At 41.1% G+C, this 16034-nt stretch overlaps 1 protein-coding gene and 1 long non-coding RNA gene across 4 annotated transcripts in view; one reads left to right on the top strand and one right to left on the bottom strand.

The window, feature by feature from the left end:
• Positions 1–1587, top strand: part of LOC109294805 — an 11637-nt gene extending 10050 nt beyond the window's left edge. For both annotated transcript variants that reach the window (XR_002096624.1, XR_002096625.1), the window contains exon 3: positions 400–1587. This is a non-coding gene — a long non-coding RNA (uncharacterized LOC109294805). The remainder of the gene's footprint in view (positions 1–399) is intronic.
• Positions 1588–6103: 4516 nt separating this feature from the next.
• Positions 6104–16034, bottom strand: part of MBD3 (methyl-CpG binding domain protein 3) — a 26240-nt gene continuing 16309 nt past the window's right edge. For both annotated transcript variants that reach the window (XM_019513285.1, XM_019513284.1), the window contains exons 6-9: positions 14554–14644; positions 13852–14029; positions 10145–10342; positions 6104–8001 (exon numbers count right to left, since the gene is read on the bottom strand). In XM_019513285.1, coding sequence (XP_019368830.1) covers positions 10150–10342; positions 13852–14029; positions 14554–14644 — 462 coding nt within the window. In that variant the 3' untranslated portion in view covers positions 6104–8001; positions 10145–10149. The remainder of the gene's footprint in view (positions 8002–10144; positions 10343–13851; positions 14030–14553; positions 14645–16034) is intronic.

Below are 16034 nucleotides of genomic sequence, written 5' to 3' on the forward strand. Positions count from 1 at the left end.
AAAAGGCAATCAGGTTGGTCTGACATGACCTGCCCCAATGAAACCGTGCTGGTTGCCCTTGAACATCATCCCTGAAGCCGGCCCATCACAGATGTGCTCCTTGAGGATCTTCTCAAAGAGTTTCCCTAGGATTGAGGTAAGACTGACAGGCCTATAGTTGCCTGGGTCCTCTCTCTTCCCTTTTTTGAAGATGGGGACCACGTTAGCCATCTTCCAGTCATCTGGCACCTGGCCCGAGCACCACAAGCACTCGTAAAGCCATTATCTTGTTCTTCACACGTCACCCTGACGATTAAGGATAGAAACACACATCCAGCTGCTATTACTATGGATCAAAACATATAAGAGATGCTGGGGTTTGGAGGGAAAAGGTATAAAGCTGGAATCCTTGCCCTCTAGTTCATCAAGAGCTGAATAATTACAAGGAGGGACAGTTATGCGCAGAGTAAGGGTGGATTTATAACCTGAAAAAAATGACTGAACTAATCATTTTGGAAATCACCAACTGAGCGGACAACTTGTGGAAAGTAATCAAGGGGAAAATACCAATAGTATCAATGAAAGGTTAGTAGGAGAACTGTATTGGGCTGTATGACCTACCGCAGTCTGACAACCTCATATGATGCAAAATTAATTGTTTTATACTGCTGGCTTACATATGATGTATTCACACTGTTCCAAAGCGGACTAACTCCCTTCTTCTGATAATATCTAGCGTCACCTGTTTGGTCTTCTTGCCAGGTCATGATACCACAACAGCACTTAAATAAAGGGGAACCTGGAAAAAAAAAAAAATCTGTGCATCAAAATAATGAATCTAGCTTCCCTGTCATCACTTCAAGAGCTGTGTGGCAGCTAATTGTGCTGCAAACCTAAAATGAACAGTGTATGGAATAAGACTATTCAAACTAAAAAACAGTTTTATTTATATCCTTCAGGTTTCATGATGACCACACTCACCACCCAAATTTTATTGGAATTGTATAACAAACTCCTAAAGCACACACCTGTACCAAATGTTCAGATAAAACAAGGCCAGATTAGCATTTTTTGCTTACTGTTTGAGAAGCATCAATCTTGTGGTTCTGAAGGTTAATTAAAAGCAAATGAACATGAAAGGCTCTAATTTGCTACATATTATTCATTTAATTTGCATGTACAGAATGGGGGTTTTTGTTATCTTTGTTTAAATTTTATCACCGTGGGAGAATCACTTGCATGATGATTTTAGGGCTCCTTTCCCATCCCTAGTTCCTCTGTTTGGAGTTCAAAATGTTAGCCGTGCCTCTCCCGGTACTTTCCTTCCACTTTCCTTCCTCCATTCGAAAGGTACCTAGTTGTACTAATCAGCTAGCCTTCTGCATGGCAGCAAGCAGTCGTGCTGGCCAGAGAACATAACTGGTACAATTTCCTTATGCAACAAGTTACAATCTCTCTAGTGCCTGGGATGCTTTCTATTTCTGCCTTCCCACGGACAAGTCTTATGCACCCGTGTCCAAACAAGGACCACAGACTAGCATTTCACGATCAGCAATATGGATTCTGATTAAGGGCACCCACAAAAAACGACCCTGTCCAAATAGCGATTTGGGCTCCTTTCCATCCAGCAACCTTGGACTGTTCTGTTATGACTGTAAGACTGATCCATTGGATGAAGACTTCTGTCCAAAATACATAGCTAGGAAGATTAAATTAGTTGATCTGCATAACTGGCCAGAAAAAAAGGAGGTACATGCTGCTCACTGTCCTTTTTCCAGCTTTTCACTCTTTATCACTATAAAAGTAGCCAGGATTTTCCTACTGCTTAATTTTCTACATTGGTTGAGGGGGAGGTCTGGAAAGTGGATGCACAGGCATTGGCTTTATGAGAATCATCCTTATGCAAAACCAGAACAGTTCCAAGCCAGGTAACAATGTAGCACTACATGAGACACATACAGACCCCAGATCTTTTTTTATTTTTGCAGCTTTTGCCAATATTTGGAAGCAGCATTGGGTAGCGCATTTATGCTCCATTAGCAGAGCTTTATGATTAGCTAGTTAACCCAGGGAAAATTTTAACTAAGTAACTGAACATAGTTTGCTGCCTCAGCCCTGCACACCCCATCAGGTTGCTGAAGTCAGCTTATACAAGATTAGTTTTTGTAGAGGCACTTCCAAATTACACATTGGTTTTGTTTGTCTTCGCTTACCTCTCCATTCAGTTTCTTTAACTTCAGAGGAAGGGGCACGAAGGTCAATCTTTCAGGGTTTTACAGAAGCAAAATTATCTCAGAGCAGTAGCTGATAAAAATCAACACTGATACACAAGTCTTATTTAGGAATGAGATAACTTGAACAAGACTTTGCCCCCCCCCCCCCCAAAACCCCCTTAGTTTGCAAAATACAGCTATTTTATTTCTGTTAAAATAAACATACTGTCTTCTTATTCAAAACTTATCCGCCTGCCTCTGACAACAAAATTCAAGTCAGAACATATTGGCACTACCCAGTTTGTAACCATACAATAAAAGGCTCTGAGTGCAGTTCTGAAAGTACCCTCCAAGAAGAGCCCAATCATGCCATATCATGCCTGCATACCATTATCAAATATGCTCAATTTATAGGGAAAATATTCCCATCTCCTGGATCAATGGACAAGCTTAACTTGCAATTTGAGTTAACTTCTTCTCCACCTACTTAAGGTCTGTAGGCCAAATCCAGCCCTGACTGCGCATAAGTTTAACTGATTGGAACTCAGTAAAATAAATTTTGTTGATAACCACAGAAAAATAGGACTGTGAGGGAAGCTCAAGAGGTCATTTAGCCCAAACTCCTGCTCAAGATAGGATAATTTTTGTCTAACAATTCTATACACGTTTTTGTCTAACTAACCTGCTTCAAAATACCAAGGATGGAAATTCCACCACCTCTTTAGTTATGCAAAAGGGAGGATGAAATCCAAATGTCTATGATTCTGTTGGCTTTGTAAGGCAAAGAGGAGTAGAAAGCGGCACGAAAAATCCTAAAGTCAGCAGGGAGACTGAATGTGCAGGATAAAACTAGAACCACTGAGTAGTAAGGAAGCATGTTTGGTTATTTTCCACAGCAGAACTGAATCCCCCAGGGCAGGGGGTCGGACTCGATGATTTATTGAGGTCCCTTCCAACCCTAACAACTATGAAACCAAGAATTTTAAGTCCTTTACACGTACAACGTGCTGAAGGATCATGCAAAGCTAATACGCTCCAACACCAAGTCATCCTCTTTTCTTCCTCCTCCAAATCAGGGCCCTCCAGGATTAGAAGTCTGCCATTTGCTATTTTTTAAATGGTTTGACAGCAGAAACTCAGCACCACTCACACATTGGCCTTCTACTGTACAAGCAGCTGACAAACCTTTATGTCAGTAGCTGTGTCACAACATGAATTTAAACAGATGACAGCTATGTAAAAAAATACAGGTTGGATTTGATTATGATTATTCATATTTTTACCATATTTATAACAGCTCACCACCACTTTTTTCTGATGCTCTGTATGTTGAGAATTTAGTTGTAAAAGTAATGGGCATTTGAATATATGCACACGCCACAGCAGCAGGCGTGTTGAAAACCGCCTGGCACTGCAGCATGTGCAATTGTATAACCAGCAAAATGCACGTCAGTGCTGAGAAAATGGTGGCGACACGCTTTTGATCCAAAACACATCGGAAGTGCTTTAGTTCAAAAGCACACAACTGCCATTTTCTACGTGCTGATGCACATTTCGCCGCTTATACAACTGCACATGGCGCAGTGCAGCTTGCGTCAGCTGCTCCAAAGCAGTGCATCTCCGTTGCATTGTGGGACGAAAATGTGTATAAATGCCCAGTGATTACATAGCTGAAGGCAGTATAGCAAGAAACCATATAACTGGTACAATTTTCTTAGCACAGGAATCTAAACTACCATGCAGTTATGACTGCAATGATATCATGTGCACGAAGTCAAGCGACGTTAAGTTATATAGGAAGTGGGAATTTTAGCCCGTCAACTCACAGAACTTTTATCACCTTAACTAAAACAGTAATTAAAGCAGTAAACCCAGCCCGTTTGGATGCATCCACAATATAACAATACATATACCATATTATTAAAGGGGAACAAACTATGCTATGCCCACATTAGGGTTTGTACCAGTATCATTATTTCTGTTAAAAAGGCATCTCCTGATTAAAAGAAATAAATAGTTATAGCAGTACAAAATATGTAGAACAGGCCCAAGATCATTTGACCTTGTAGTTTCTAAAGGGGGAAAGTTCTTGGTGCTCAGGGAACAGCAGTCATTAGTTAATTTGTCAGATTAGTAAGGCATGCACTAGCACTCAAGGTTTCTCCCCTAAAGTGACTGAACTTGCCCCAGACCACAGCATGTTCTTGTTAGTGGTGGTGTACATTAACATGCAAGGGAAATACAGTATCAGCCCTTAGCAAAGGTTAATAAGCTTTGCCATGAATTCATCCAGCTGTCATTTGCTTTCCCCATGTATCTTCTTTACCAATCCTGTTGATTAATAAGACATTCTTTAAGTAACAGGTGTTTTCTGCATCCCAGGGATTTATCCAGTAATGGCAAACTGCTGTGTGCATATCAATCACTTCCATGGGGATTAGCAGTGATGAAGCAAGCTAATCCAAATATCACTGCATGAACATGGTATAAAAGCAAAGCAGGCCGACTGTAAAGAAGTTTTATATACCTCTCTTGGAAAACACGTAGAATTATGTGCAAGTTTGCAGATGATACCAAACTATGGGGCAAAGTTAACACACCAGAGGGTAGGGAATGGATCCAGGTGGATCTGGACAGGTTGGAAAAATGGGCAGAATGAAATAGGATGCAGTTCAACAAAGACAAGTGCAAAGTGCTGCACCTGGGCAAAAAGAACCACCGACACACTTACAGGCTGGGGGATGACCTTCTCAGCAGCACAGCAGCAGAAAGGGATTATGACTCCAAGATGAACACGAGTCGTCAATGTGATGAAGTGATCAACAAGGCTAACCACACTTTATCATGCATTAGCAGATGCATGACAAACATGTCCAGGGAGGTGATGCTTCCCCTCTACGTGGCACTGGTCAGCCCGCAGTTGGAGCACTGCGTCCAGTTTTCAGTGCCGTGCTTCAAGAGGGATATGGAGAATCTTGAGAGGGTTCAGAGGAGGCCACTCGTATGGTCAGAGGCTTGCAGGCAAGGCCCTATGAGAATCTGGAACGGGCTCCCAAGGGAGGTGCTGCTCTCCCCTACCCTGGGGGTTGTCTGACCCCAACGCTCTTTCCTGCCCAGGGCAGGGGGTCAGACTTGATGATCTGTTGAGGTCCCTTCTGATCCTAGCATCTATGAATCTGTGTAAGTTTGCTGAGAGGTGGGGAGGGTGTTGAGTAGGTAGAAGGGGATATTGATCCTTTTTGGTGCTTTTAACAAGGATTTATCAATACCAACTAAAAACTTTAATACAACCCTTTTAAAGGGCTGAAGGAAAAAACAGAACTAATGGGAGAAGACATAGAGGAAAAAGAGAGAAAGGAGACTAGTCCTCTCAGCTGTTTAACTTTATTTTCAACACTAGGGTGTTAACACAGCTTTGTTGGTCTCCTCCCAGCCCTCAAGTTACATGACTTTATGAAAAATATTTAGATTCATGTTACAAATATGCATTAAAAGATCACTGGATGATACCAGAGCTTCAGGGGGAAACAAGAAATACTGTCAATGCACCTTCTTGTTAGCATGCCCACTCCATGTCCTCCCACGGGACAGAGCAGGAGCGCCAAGGGCACAAAAAATCTAGGATGGATTAGGAAAGGCAAAAACTAGGAGGGAAGTCATATATCAGTGACATGCCCTATAAACTGAAGATACCAAGTCAATCTTTAAAACTCTGCCAATATCTCGTCCACCGTGAAGTCACAGAAGCCCTCTGCAACAAGTGCCAACCTAGCACATGGTTCACTTGGCATTTCCCTCCCCCCAAGTCCTAAACATGAGACATGCATCATTTCAAATGCATCCTAGTCTGAACAGCTTACGCTGGCATAGCACAGAGACTCCAAATGGACTTGATACAAACTAGAAAAAGCTCTGCTTTCTGTGAGAAACATTTAATTGAAGACAATGAGTTACAGGAGAACAAACTTACAGAATAACCGTAACAGACTGTTCAAAAAAAGGAAAATAATTCTAGCTAGCAACTGCACCAGACAAGATACCCCAAACCAATGTCTGGGACAGCAGCAGCACAGTACAGATTCAGTCATCTTGGAGTACTCTGAATGAGCAACAATACCGAGGAACTGTTTAAAGAAAGGGTTAATACAGCATTATTCCCTTTGGCATGGGACACTTCTCAAGGAACTTAAACCTACTTAAGCTAGTACAGCAAACTATTCCCAAAGGAGGTCATTACTTTCCAGAAAATGCCCCCTGGGGCCTCATGGTTATTGCTAATCGTTCCTATATGACAAAGGCTCTGGGAGCTACATCTTTCCCAAGTTTTGGGATACCAATAACTCACACAATTGGATGATGGTACAATATTTTAATCCACCATTTTATATTGTACTCTCAGCTGATGCTTTCAGATATGAATTATGCATGGATATTCTAAGACTAAAGAATTTGCAACCTAGTGGATATTTTCTTCAAGCTATAAAGGTTCACTTCACTACCTCTTCCTGGATGAATTATTTTCATCCACGGCTAAATTTCCCCTGCTATTTGCTCAAAGATGTACTAGAAGAGACTGGGGAATCATTCAAGGTACCCATGGTGAAGCCAAATACTTATAAACACATTAAGGCAGGTTCCATGTCATTTAGTTTTGGACACAGATTGCTGGTCACTCCACTGCACATGCAAATAAGAAAGATTCAACACTTAATAAAAAGCATTAGATTCATTTTGAGATATAGAAAAATCTTTTTTTTTTTTCTTTTCTTGTTTTAAAAGAGGTCAGAACATTACTACACTTGAAAAGAGATGTGTAGACAAACCTATGGGAATGAGTCTCTTTCCTCCACACTCACGTAACAGAGGTTGGGGTACATGGCACCAGAAGAGGAAGGAGGATTTTTTCCCTCATAGTTAACCAGAAATGAGTCGTTATGCTGTACTCTCCTTTTTAGCTGTAGAGATCTTTCTAACCAGACTTACATCAAAGCTGAACACTCCTTATACCACATGCTGATATATACACCTTTGGAAAACCTAATGGGCTGTATGTTTGAACACACACAAGTTTCCATACCAAGCACTGGCAGCTAGTGCATTTTATGTGGTACAGGAATTAGCTATGAAAACATGTTGTCACTGATGCAAGACTGATCCCAACTGTACCTTCCCCAACTCATCATAGTGTCAAATAGAAGCAGCAGAGGCTTTTCATCTCTGAGACTACGCTTCAAGTCCAATGTGGTCTTGTGAGGCAAATAAAATTCAGTCACCTGAATTCACGTATGGAATGACAATCCACAACATAAAGTGACCTCCTACAGTCTGGTACAAACTGGTAGCCTACAGCAGAGTAGCCAAGGAGTGAATGAGGATCTCTCATCTGTGTCAGAGAGAAAACCGTTTTTCAGGTTCACCACTAAATATACTTAGAAGGGCCTGGGGAAAAAAAACCAAAAACTGACCACATCTTATCACTGACTGATGAATAAAATAAGGAATTTGGTTTCTAGTATTAAACTTTGCACCATTTTTATATCCCTTTCCCCCTCCCACTTTTGTATCCCCAACTGCCCTACAATTTTAGAAAGAGAAGGAAGCAGATTTTAGTCAAGTTCCATCTTCAAAACTGCTCAGCAATTAATGAGTCTTCAGATTCTCAACACCTTTCCTGAAGTGGACATCAAACATGCTCACAGGTACTGTTGGATGGTTGGTGCAATTTACTCTGCAGACACTCTTGGCTTTGTAAATAGTTGTGCTGACCCTGCTGATAGGGTTTATACTGGGAATTCTGAGACGGTACTCCCTAGAAGAGGGGGAGAGAGAGAAGATTCAGTGAAGTCATAAGAAACCTTTACATTTTTACAGCAAATGGTCTCTTTGAAGATGAGTGTGGTGTCTTGTCTAGATATTCAACACTCTGCCTCCTTGGCCCCTTTTCTCCACTGTAGCCTGTTACCTTGCTGTTGCTTCAGCATCAGAAATTATAAGAAAGCTAATAGAGTGAAAATGGCAGAAGAGAAAGCAACCCAAATATAAAAGCAGAGTCTTTCCAAGCAAATCCTATGAGAACGATCAACTCCCTGTGTGGAGGGGAGGAAAACAAAAGTCATTCCTGATCATACATGGGCCTCTCTCTCTCTCTCAAAGGCAGATTTCTTCTTTCTCCTGTTCCATCTTAGGGACTCTTTCCTCCTCAAAGATTTTATTCCTTGGCTTACAGACTCACAAAACTGCAATTTTTCAATGAAGCACCAGGGATATTGGCCATCCCATGCCAGTGACAGAACTGTTCTTCTTGGGATATAATTTAAAATGAGCAGTGACTGCCCTCTGCTTTGTCTCACTGCATGAATTTAATTGACAGTACATATGACTCCTGACCAGGACTGCATCAAAGCAGAGCAAGGGAACAGAAACATTGTTTTTCCCCACCACAAAACAGCTCCTTATGCCCATGTACTGCATTTCATATTACACTAACTGAAGTATCTTAGCTTGATCCTACATGGATCATAGAAACTAAAAACTCTGTTTCTACTTTGAATTCTGAGTCAGTTTATAAGGCAACAGCCTTATAAGGTCTACTTTTACTTTTAACATGTTCCCTTGTAATCAGCACCAGTAGAAGTCACGTACATTAAAAGGGGACAATACATTCTTTATGGAAGGCAACTTTAAAAGGAACAGTGAACTTAGAAAGCACACTCCTGTCAAAGTGTTGATCCTACTACTAATACAGGCAGTACCTAAGATTGCACTAACTGAAAGATTTTAAAAGGCTGTTTCTTTTTTTCAGTTCACTGAAAATGCCTGAGACCACCTTGTATATTCAGTTGCTCACTTTTTGATGGATAGATTACACTTCCAAGCTCTTGGACACTGTTCAGAGTAAGCCTCAGGCACAGACTCTCCAAGTCCTACAAAAGAGTCTTTACTGGTAAAGCAAAAGTCAACTGAAGTGAGACGAAAACTAACTAAATTCCCAAGGAAAGATAGTAAACACATCTACTGAGGCCACCCCTCAAGCCCAATAACTGTACCCTCCTGGAAGCGGCCTAAATACTTTCACAGTGGAAAACAGGAAAAAATATTTTTAAAAATCCAAGATGTTATTTAAAGGGTGCATTTTCCAAAGATTTTCTACAAACTTTCAGTGTTTCTTAAAAAGGCACTAACATATTAAGTGCATTTAGCACCTTTGAAGAAAATATTCCTTGATCAAAGAACAGTTATAAAACATAAAGCAACAAAACAAGCTCTTGGCACATATCGTCTCAACCAAAGTATTTCAATTCCTGGTCTGAACACATTGCTTAACCTCTATGCCAGTGGTTCTCAACCTTTTCAGACTCTCAGCACTCCTCAGAAAATGCCAGCTCGTCATTTTCACTTGTTTTTTTTGATTATCAAAAAATAATAGAGCAATTCTTCCGTTGCAAAGAACTCAGAAAGGCCATAACAGGTCAGAATGTTTTCAACACTATGAATTCCTATCTGAAATTTCTGGGTTTATCTTGTGAATCATGCTTGCACAATTATCAGTGCTAAGAACACATGGCATGCCACAGCACTTTTGAAAGGATCTCACGGGACACCAGGGTGCTGCAGCCCCCCAAGATGAGAATCACTACTCTATGGTAAGACTCCACAAAGAAGTATCATTTCAGGTCCAACGGTGTTTTTGGGACAGACACTTGTCAATCTAGAACAAAACACCCCCAAATTAATTTCAAATTAGATAAACTTCAAGTCACCTACCTTTAACAACTGAATCCTTGAAAAATTTAAAATGGATTAATGGTTCCAAGATGTATGCTAAACCCACGTTGATGAAGCCACTCAGCTTTAAGTTGCATGAGAATAGCATTAGTTTCAATTATTGCTGCATTATTTAGTGCAGATTATAAGGTGAGAAGGGAGGTAACAGAGCAGAATTACCATATTACCTGGACTATACATTCTCCATCTCTTGGTCATGATCCTGTTCCTCCTCTTCCTCTTCTTCCTCTCCCTCTTCATCTCCCCCTTCCTTCTCTAAGGGTGCTTCCCCATCTCTTGCTATTTCCTCCACATGGGCAAGCATGTCAGCCATCAGCGCTTCTTCCAGCCTCTTCCGCACCTGCTGCACCAACTCCTCCTGCTTCCTGCCAGAAATAAATAAAAAAACCCTCTTGCATTACTTCTAGCAGATAGTAAGTTTGAGGGATTTAACCTCCCTTTCCTTAAATATGGGATGAGAGTTGATGGAAGAAAGAGCTTAAAAGGAAGTCCCAAAATGTTCCTTTCCTTTTTTTTTTTTTTAAATAAATATCCCAACATCATGGTACCAATGGAACCGGTACGCTTAAAGTTGTCTTACACTTCCCATTAAAAACAAGTGAAAACAGGCTCTTAATTTTTACCAAAAACTTAACTTAGTAAATTTCTTCTTAAAGGGCTAAGTGACTGCCACAGGTTGTGGGTATTTATATTTCTGGGGTGAGGAAGAAAAGAATGCATCACTCAAAAGTTTCAATCATTTCCAGGAATAAAAGTCGGGAGAAAACATCTTGCTCATTTTTAAAAAGTTATTGCACCTTTCTTTGAAGCAGACTTGAAATGTGGCACAAGGGGTCTGTGTGTCAGAGATGTGCCTTTTGCTACCTTGTTCAAATTTAGCTAAGTGAAAAATTTAGGCTTAGCTTTTAGCAATTAAATTCTCTGAAAACCAGCTGTGACTGGAGGCCAGCATGTTGGGAACCAGGCAAAGAATGGACTTGATGCCACAAGGAAGAGATACCTGAAGAAGTCATGGGCCTGGGTAAAAACTAGAACTGGGATAAGAAACTTAGGTGAGGTGTGGAAACAGTCGCTAAGACTGCAGGACAAACCACGGGCAAAGAAAATGAGTCCAGGAGTCAAAGAATTTATTTCTTGATTACAATTATATGCCACCCTTCCCAAAAAGGCTGGATAAGGGAACTGGAAATGCAGGGAGTAAAGGGGAAGACGACTGCACTGGAACAGGGAGTCTAGAGGAGTTGATACTGAGCCTGGAATAAGGAATGGAAATTAAGGCTGGACAGACAAGAATGGTAATATAATGAGGAGTTAAGGTAAGAAAAGACACAGAGCTGGGTTTAAGTAAAGGGGTCAGATGGAAACAGACAGGAAAGTTCATCACCACTACATCTCACTCTCTTAGGAAATCCATGAAAATCAAGATTCCTGTCTTACCAGTAATATATATATTCCCGGTCAGCAAATATACATTAAACACACTGTCAAGTGGGTTATTCCACTACTTCTAGTGCACAACAGTAACAGGTTGGCATCCTTTCACAGTTACTTGATTAGCATAAATGACAAAGATCGTCTCATGGATCTAAAGATTCCATGCCTGCTGGTAACTATGCAACCGCCGATAACAATGACATATGGTGAAATTTCTGGTTATTTCAGTTCATAAGGTTAAAAAAACCCTAGGAATTTGCACACACACTCATTATGGCAAAAGTACATTACAATAAGCTGCGAAGTCAAGCACACAATAGTTAGGAAATGCCAGAAATAATTCATTTGAATAAGTCTTTTTTTCCATAATCACATACTTTCTCCCCCCTCCCTTTTTTTTTTTTTTTTAAACCACTGCCTGCCTCAGTGCAAGGTGTAGGGTGGACAGACCTGCTCTTGGCATGAATCCAGGCTCTTGCGCAGTAGAAAATATTGCTGCTGGAATACTGGCTTCATTTGTTCAATAGCTGGAAAGAGGAAAGGGATTGCAAGGAGAGAAAGGAAGGTCTTATGGTTAAGCCACATGAATGCCTCTTGGAGAACTAGTTTATTCCTGCCTATGTCACGGAGTACATGTGTGACACTATTCATGTTACCTAAACTTTTCAGAATGGTCACTAAATTGTACATCCTTCAACTATAAAGGCAAAATTTGGGATCCAGGAGCTGACTTATGGAAGTGTTGAGCACTCACAGCTGTAACTGAAATCAATGAGAGCTGTACTTTGACTTTGTAAAAGCCTATAAAATGCCAAGTTCTATGAAAAGGCAAGTTCTAAGTGCTTTAAATTTGGGCACTCAAAATTACTGCACATTTTGGACTAACATTTCTGTGACTCATAATATCTCTGAGTTTCTGATAAATTGGGGACAATGCCCTTCCATCTCACAAGGCATAAATTTAATGATGCTCATGAAACACTATGAAATGCTAATAATAGACACCGTCTAGCAGCGGCATTAAACTAGTCTGGCCCATCAGGCCAGATCAATGGCTCAAGGCTGGCCCCATGGGCCAGACTGGGCCTACAGATTCTTCTACCCACTCATATGGCTGGATCTTATGCCTGTACCACCTGCTTTGACTAGTCTGGAACTGCGCCACAAGCCAGAGTCCTGGAGGGCTGGTACAGGACGCATGCTGCATGCAGCACCTTTTCCAGCCAGTCTGGGCCCTCTGCTGCATAGGGTGTGGGCAGGCAGTGTGTGTAGCATGGGACCCAGGCTGGCTGGGGCCTGTGTTTCATGTGGTGTACATCTAGGGCCCTGCATGTGGGGCTGGTCCACATACATTGACTGCAGAGGAAGCCCCAGACCTAGGGGCAGCATTGTGGCCCAGGCTATAGGACTGGATCCAGCCTGCAGGCCAGATCTTTGACACCCCTGCCATAGATAATTCTGTATTCAGAGGAAGGCTTAAAAAACACATGCAATAAATAAAGTGTGGAGCTACATACATCGAGGTAAAAAAAAAAATACTGCATAGATGCTCATGAAGTGATAAGTCCATTTTGTGTATTGAATGAGGCAAGTGTTCCATGGAAAAATATAGTGGACAATCATGGTAATTAATAACTGCATCATAATCCATATGCACAAGGGGACCAAATTCAGGTTTCACATTCAAACCTAATTCTGGCATTTTCTAACTTGTGCATGCTTGACTTCATGTCCTTTAAGAATGTGAGGATTCTTCTATAAATAGCATATAGATAAGAAATAGAAAGATGTTTCCTTCAAGTAGCATAATTACTTAGTAGCTAGACATGTCGAAGTTAGAGGCTGGAATTTAGGGGAAAAAAGTTTACAGGCCAAAACTTGATCAACCTTAACTTTGTTGCTGGAGAATACTGCCATTTAGCAAGGAATACTGCCACTGACAGCAAGGAATGCCTGGTTGAACATAAGACCAGTGTCACGCAGAAGTAGTTAATATTATTCCTGACACTGAGAATGCAAGTGTACAAAATGGAAACAGGAGCAGCCAGTTACTGCTCCTGCACATTTGGAATGGAGGAGGAGAAGAGAAATTAGAGTTTCTTTTAAAAGCATCTTAAACTAGGACACACTGAACCTCAAATTTGTTTATTCAATACAAAAAGAGGTGTCTTTACATATAATGGACAAGTGTCAGCTAGAACTGCAGGGAGCAACTGGCTGAACACGGCCCAAAAAATAATTTAACACTAGTGGCATTTCAAAGGGGATGAGGGCAGGGGAAAAGGAGCATTTTTCCGACTTTTGATGCACTGATTTAAAACAACAAAATAAAACCAGCATGTCATACTCCTACCAGCTTGGCTTTGATAAAATAGGCATTAACCATTTCAGTACCAAGAACCATCCCAAGAGAAGGAAAAATCCTTTTCTGATTTAATACCTAATATCTTCATCTGTCACCATAAAAGCTTTACAGAGAGGCTGTGAGGTGTTTAGCCACACACCAGGATTCTTCTCTACCGCTGCAGACAGCTGTCCAGTGATGGGCATAGTGCTAGTATGCAGGGCACTAGCTATGGCAGAAAGAAGGGTTTCATCTGTGCAGCCAGGTCCAACACCTACATTTGTTAAAATAGGAAGAGTCAGCAATTTCACAGACTTACTAGAAATAACCAAGAGCAATATGGGCTTCTGTCATCTGTTTTGTAAGTGATACAGCTATTTACTGTTACTTAAGGTCAGCACAACATAAATTTCACAGCTGTAGCCATTTCAGATTGATTTCAAAGTCTAAGAGTCCTTGTTCTATGCACCCCAAATTAAACAGGTCCTGCTCATCCAGTGGTATAGCAACACTTTTGTTTTAGAATAATATTAATTCACTTCTCCTTTTTCCTAGGAGTCCTGTATCACCCCATTCTAAGCTATGTCACTTTCTCCTGCTCTCTCTCAATAACCCTCAGGGCTATGGTCACCAGACTTAGTCTTCCTAAACCACAGTATTATCAATTCTGAACTTAGGACTTGTCCACACTGTGCTAAACACAAGACTGGAAGTGGATTAAGGCAACACTCCCTCTAGAACACACAATCAAATTGATATAACAGTGCCAGAACTATAGTAAAAGCATACACTAATTACCTTGTAAACCCTTTGGAAGGTCCATTGTTTTCACCAGCTCTTCTGCAATGTCAAAGGCATTCAGTCCACTTAGTTTCTTTTCCCAGAAGAGCTAACATCAAAGAAAACATGTATTCATTCTTGTAAAACAGAAAAATGAGTTTAACACTGCAGAGCACCCAATGGCCATGCCAAAGTATCCAGTTTGGGCACCAGAGCAGATATATCAGGGGGGCCTGATGCGTCTTTGGAAAGGGAACAGTTTGCATTACTATAAAAAAACCCAACAAAACCTCTCCAAGGTTGGATCTACTACCATATCATTTTTGTCCTGATTTACTAGCTTGAACATTGTTTCTTTTTCTCTTTTCCAGACCCTCCAATGTTTCTAATCTTCCTTTCTGCTGCAGCGCTAGGATGGCAAGCCAACACTGGCAAGACCTCATCCAAGAGTAAATTTAGAGGGGCTGTACTTCTGAGCTAACATTTCTTTTGGCAGGCTGATTTATTCTTAATCCTTGTTCTTTAGCAGATGGCTAAGAAAACTGTTCCCCAGCTTCCCTTCAGGAGTTGCTTCTAAATGGGACAGGAGAGTTATTCAGCTCTCTTGGAAATTAAAGATTAATAAAATAACTGCAATAGTTTGTCAGCAGATAAATCAGCAACATCCAGCAACTGCCCAAAATTGCAGACGTCTGGAATGAAGCTTTTCAGGTAGGGAAGACACGGGCCAATCTGGTAAAAATAAGGCAATGATACAGCAGGATATATGTTCAGGTCATAATCCCAGATGCACATTATCATTGCAGGTAGTTGGATACAGGATTATACCAATTTACCTGACAATGCTTTCCTTCTGTGGCTAAAAATCTAATTCACCTAGGGTTTAGAAACTACCAACTCCAACGAGCCCGCAGAGCTCCATAGAAATCTCCCCCATCCCATACCACAAGGAGAGCCAAATTATAGTTCCTTCTCCTTGGCCTGTCAAAATAACATCCGTCCATTCTATGAAGAATAGGAGATTCAACTTCCAAATCACAGAGAGCAACATTTAGGCCATGATTTTGACATCCAGTAGTTATTAAACTCAATAGCTGAATGGCCTAAGAACTTATTCCAAAGTTTGAGGGCAGACCAAAAACTGCCTGACCAAAGTTAAAGAGAATATTGCAGCCTGTGGGTAAAAGTCAGAAGCTATTCTAGCAAGGCCTGCAGCATAGAGTAGTGCACAGGACTGGAGATAAATAGGTAGAGGGTGCAGAGAAGGATACAGAAAGACAATGAGCTTGCAACAGCCCTTTATGCCTAACTGAGTTAGATAAATGGAACCATCCAAATGCAGGGAGCCTCAAAAAACATCTGCCTGGGAGAGATATGAAATGATATTTTTAAAATACAAAGAAAAAATAGGTGGGGTAAGAAATAGACCAATGTAAGGCAAGGTTGAAACCAGGGAGGCCGGGTTGAAATTATCTTGCTGGGGGGGGGGGGGGGGGGCC

Source organism: Gavialis gangeticus, unplaced genomic scaffold (genome assembly GCF_001723915.1).
Source record: "Gavialis gangeticus isolate Ggan-Ray unplaced genomic scaffold, GavGan_comp1, whole genome shotgun sequence".
NCBI lineage: Eukaryota > Metazoa > Chordata > Crocodylia > Gavialidae > Gavialis > Gavialis gangeticus.